At 54.7% G+C, this 2,742-nt stretch overlaps 1 protein-coding gene across 1 annotated transcript; it reads right to left on the reverse strand.

The window, feature by feature from the left end:
* Positions 1–521: 521 nt before the first annotated feature.
* Positions 522–2,470, reverse strand: DCAF12L2 (DDB1 and CUL4 associated factor 12 like 2). Its single transcript, XM_007085455.3, has one exon. It carries the CDS (start codon positions 2,468–2,470, stop codon positions 1,097–1,099), a length of 1,374 nt encoding a protein of 457 aa, XP_007085517.2. The 3' UTR covers positions 522–1,096.
* Positions 2,471–2,742: the final 272 nt, after the last annotated feature.

The following is a 2,742-nucleotide window of genomic DNA, read 5'->3' on the forward strand; positions in this document are numbered from 1 at the left end:
AAAATAGATATGTAAGCCTTTAAAAACCTCAGCCTAGTTCTTAATTGCTAAAATGCTAAACAAGTTTTATTTTTTCTGCAATCCATCACATACACAATCCTGATAAAAGAAATACCTATGTATATAATAAAAAAAATTGTCAACAACATCTACATTGAGCACAACAGCGGGCCTTTCTGTATAAATGGCTGCCTGGATAGTGTTACCTAAACTTTAAAGAAATGTTTACCCCAAAAAGAACTTCCCTGATTGTCCTGCCATGTATAGGCCAGTTTTGATTAGCTATGGAAATCTGTAGCATAAATGATACCCAGGAAAGCAGGCTGTGTTATAGCAGCTTTAAACAAGAAGGCTGAGGACCTGGGGCTAAATTTTACTGAATAAAATTTACTGAATAAAATAAAATTACTAATCAAAATTGTGATTAATAGGATGAACACTATTCTAAGATTTCTTGACGAAGAAAACATATTTTTAAATATTTTATGTACCAAAAATATACAAACAACATACAACCAGGTTCCAAAATCCAAATGAAACAGGCCCCAAATGGTGGCAATCCAGATCTTAAAATGCATTTTCTAGAGCAGAGCTATATACCTGTTCTCTTATATATATGAAGGGTAGTTCTTCCAACCAGCCCCAAAGATACTTTTTAGCATACATTTTCCCAAAATACCATACATCTGAAATGTGTAGAAGACCTGAACATACTGTTGAAATATTGGTAAAAAAAGTATTGAATTGTAGGGGGTACCACCTCTACAACAGCCCAAAGAAAGAGCATATGTCAATCACTCAGAGAACACAATTAAAGATTAGACGAAATTCTTTGTAAGAGGAGGCAAAAAACATGGTGGTGTTGGGAGAGGTACAGAAAAATCTTAAAGCCAACTTTCGATTGCCCAAAGATCACCTTTGATTTCTCTCTCTCTTTCTCTCTCTGCCTAATACACTAAACACAGGTAAGCTGGGCACTTTCAACCTAGAAGACAAATGCCACAGTAAGTTAAAAAGCACAAAGCACAGCGTGAAAAAGAAAGTGAGAGGGGACTGGAAAGTAAATCTGGGCACTTTGAGAATACATTGGCCATCTTTAGCTCCAGAGGCCTGCGTAGTTCCCGTGGAGGCCTGAAGGGAGAGGCCCTCCAGCCACGAAGAGCTTCATCTCAGGCCAGTTGTAGCAGTGGGTGTAGAGCGCGTTGGGGAACTCCCCTATACCGCCAAAGTAGTTCACCCACAGGTCATCGTGGTTGAGCCAGCCTCTGCCACAGGTGAGCTTGAGCTTCCTTCCTGAGGGCCCAGGACAGGAGTCTGGGCTGCCCGACGCCCTCTCCTCCAGGAACTTCTGGGCACGGATGTCATAGAAGAGCAGGGAGCCATGGCCTGTGCCCACGGTGATGATGTGCTGGTAGAAACTCAGCGAACGCACCCCTGTGCCGCCCTCTCGGGAGCACAGGGGCCGGATATTCTGCTGGCGTTGGCGTGGATCTAGGAAGGAGACATGGGACTGGGAACCCACTGCATACAGGGACAACTCTTCGCAGTAGGTCAGGCACACATTCTCTCGGCAGTAGGGCAGCCTAATGGACAGCAGCCTAGACAGAGTGCTCCGGGCTTTCCACAGGTGGAAGTAGCCGTCCAGGGACACGGCTCCCAGCTCCTGGTTCTTGCCACTAAAGGCCAAGGCCCGCACCTTGCGGTTACTGGGGCTGGTGCTGGATCTGGGGATGGTCTCCATGTCCCTCGGACGGATGTGGGCGTACACAGGAAGCCCCGCGTCATTGTGCCAGGCGATGCTGCCATTGAACATGTCGGGGTCCAGCCGCCACAGAGCCACAGTGCCGTCGCGGGAGCCGCTCACAGCCACTGTATCGCTCATCCAGGCGATGGTGAAGATCCAGTCCTTATGGCCGTGGCGGTCGCCCAGGCACACGGGGTCCAGGGTGGGCAGCCGGTAGACGGCCAGGCTGTTGGGATTCTCTCCCCCGGTGGCCAGAAGCGTCTTGGAGGGATTCAACTCGATGGCGTGGATGCCGCAGCTCGGCTGGGCCCGGGCCAGCCAGGGCCCCCGGTCCCGCATCAGGGGGATGCGCGTGATTTGCCCCGAGTGCACGTCCACCACGAAGAGGGTGTTACATTTGGTGCCGCACACGACCTGCCTGGCGTTCAGCCACTGCGACGCGAACACCTTGTTGAGGGTGCCCAGGGCCAGCTCGCGCTCCCTCAAGAGTTCGGGCAGCTTCTGCACCGCGTAGCCGCGCAGTTCGCCCTTGGAGCCCGACAGCCCGGCGCCGCCCCGCGCGCCCACCTCGCGGTCCTTGAGGTAGTGCACCAGCGAGCGCCGCGTCGCCGGCCGCTTCTGCTTCTTAGGCAGCAGCGGCCCCTCTGCGTCCGCCGCCGAGCCCTGAGACGACGAGCTCTCGGCGGGCGCTTTCCGCTTCCTGCTACCTGTTTGCTGCGGGGCCATGGTGGGCGGCGGGCGAGTGGCCGCGGCGGCGGCGGCGGCACGGCGGCGGCGGCGGCGGCGCGTGGCACCCGTGTTGGCCGTGGTGGCGGCGGGGACCGCGGCGCCTCCGCGTCAGCCGGGAGCGCGGGCTCTCAGGGGGCAGGCTCGACCGCAGGGCGCGGAGCCTACCGAGTCCGGGACGCGGCGGCGGCGGCGAGGGAAGCGAGAGCGGCGGGCGGGGCGAAGAACGGGGACCGGAGGGAGCGGGGCGCGGGCGGAGCGCGAGAGGAGTG

Source organism: Panthera tigris, chromosome X, assembly GCF_018350195.1.
Source record: "Panthera tigris isolate Pti1 chromosome X, P.tigris_Pti1_mat1.1, whole genome shotgun sequence".
NCBI classification, from domain to species: Eukaryota; Metazoa; Chordata; class Mammalia; order Carnivora; family Felidae; genus Panthera; species Panthera tigris.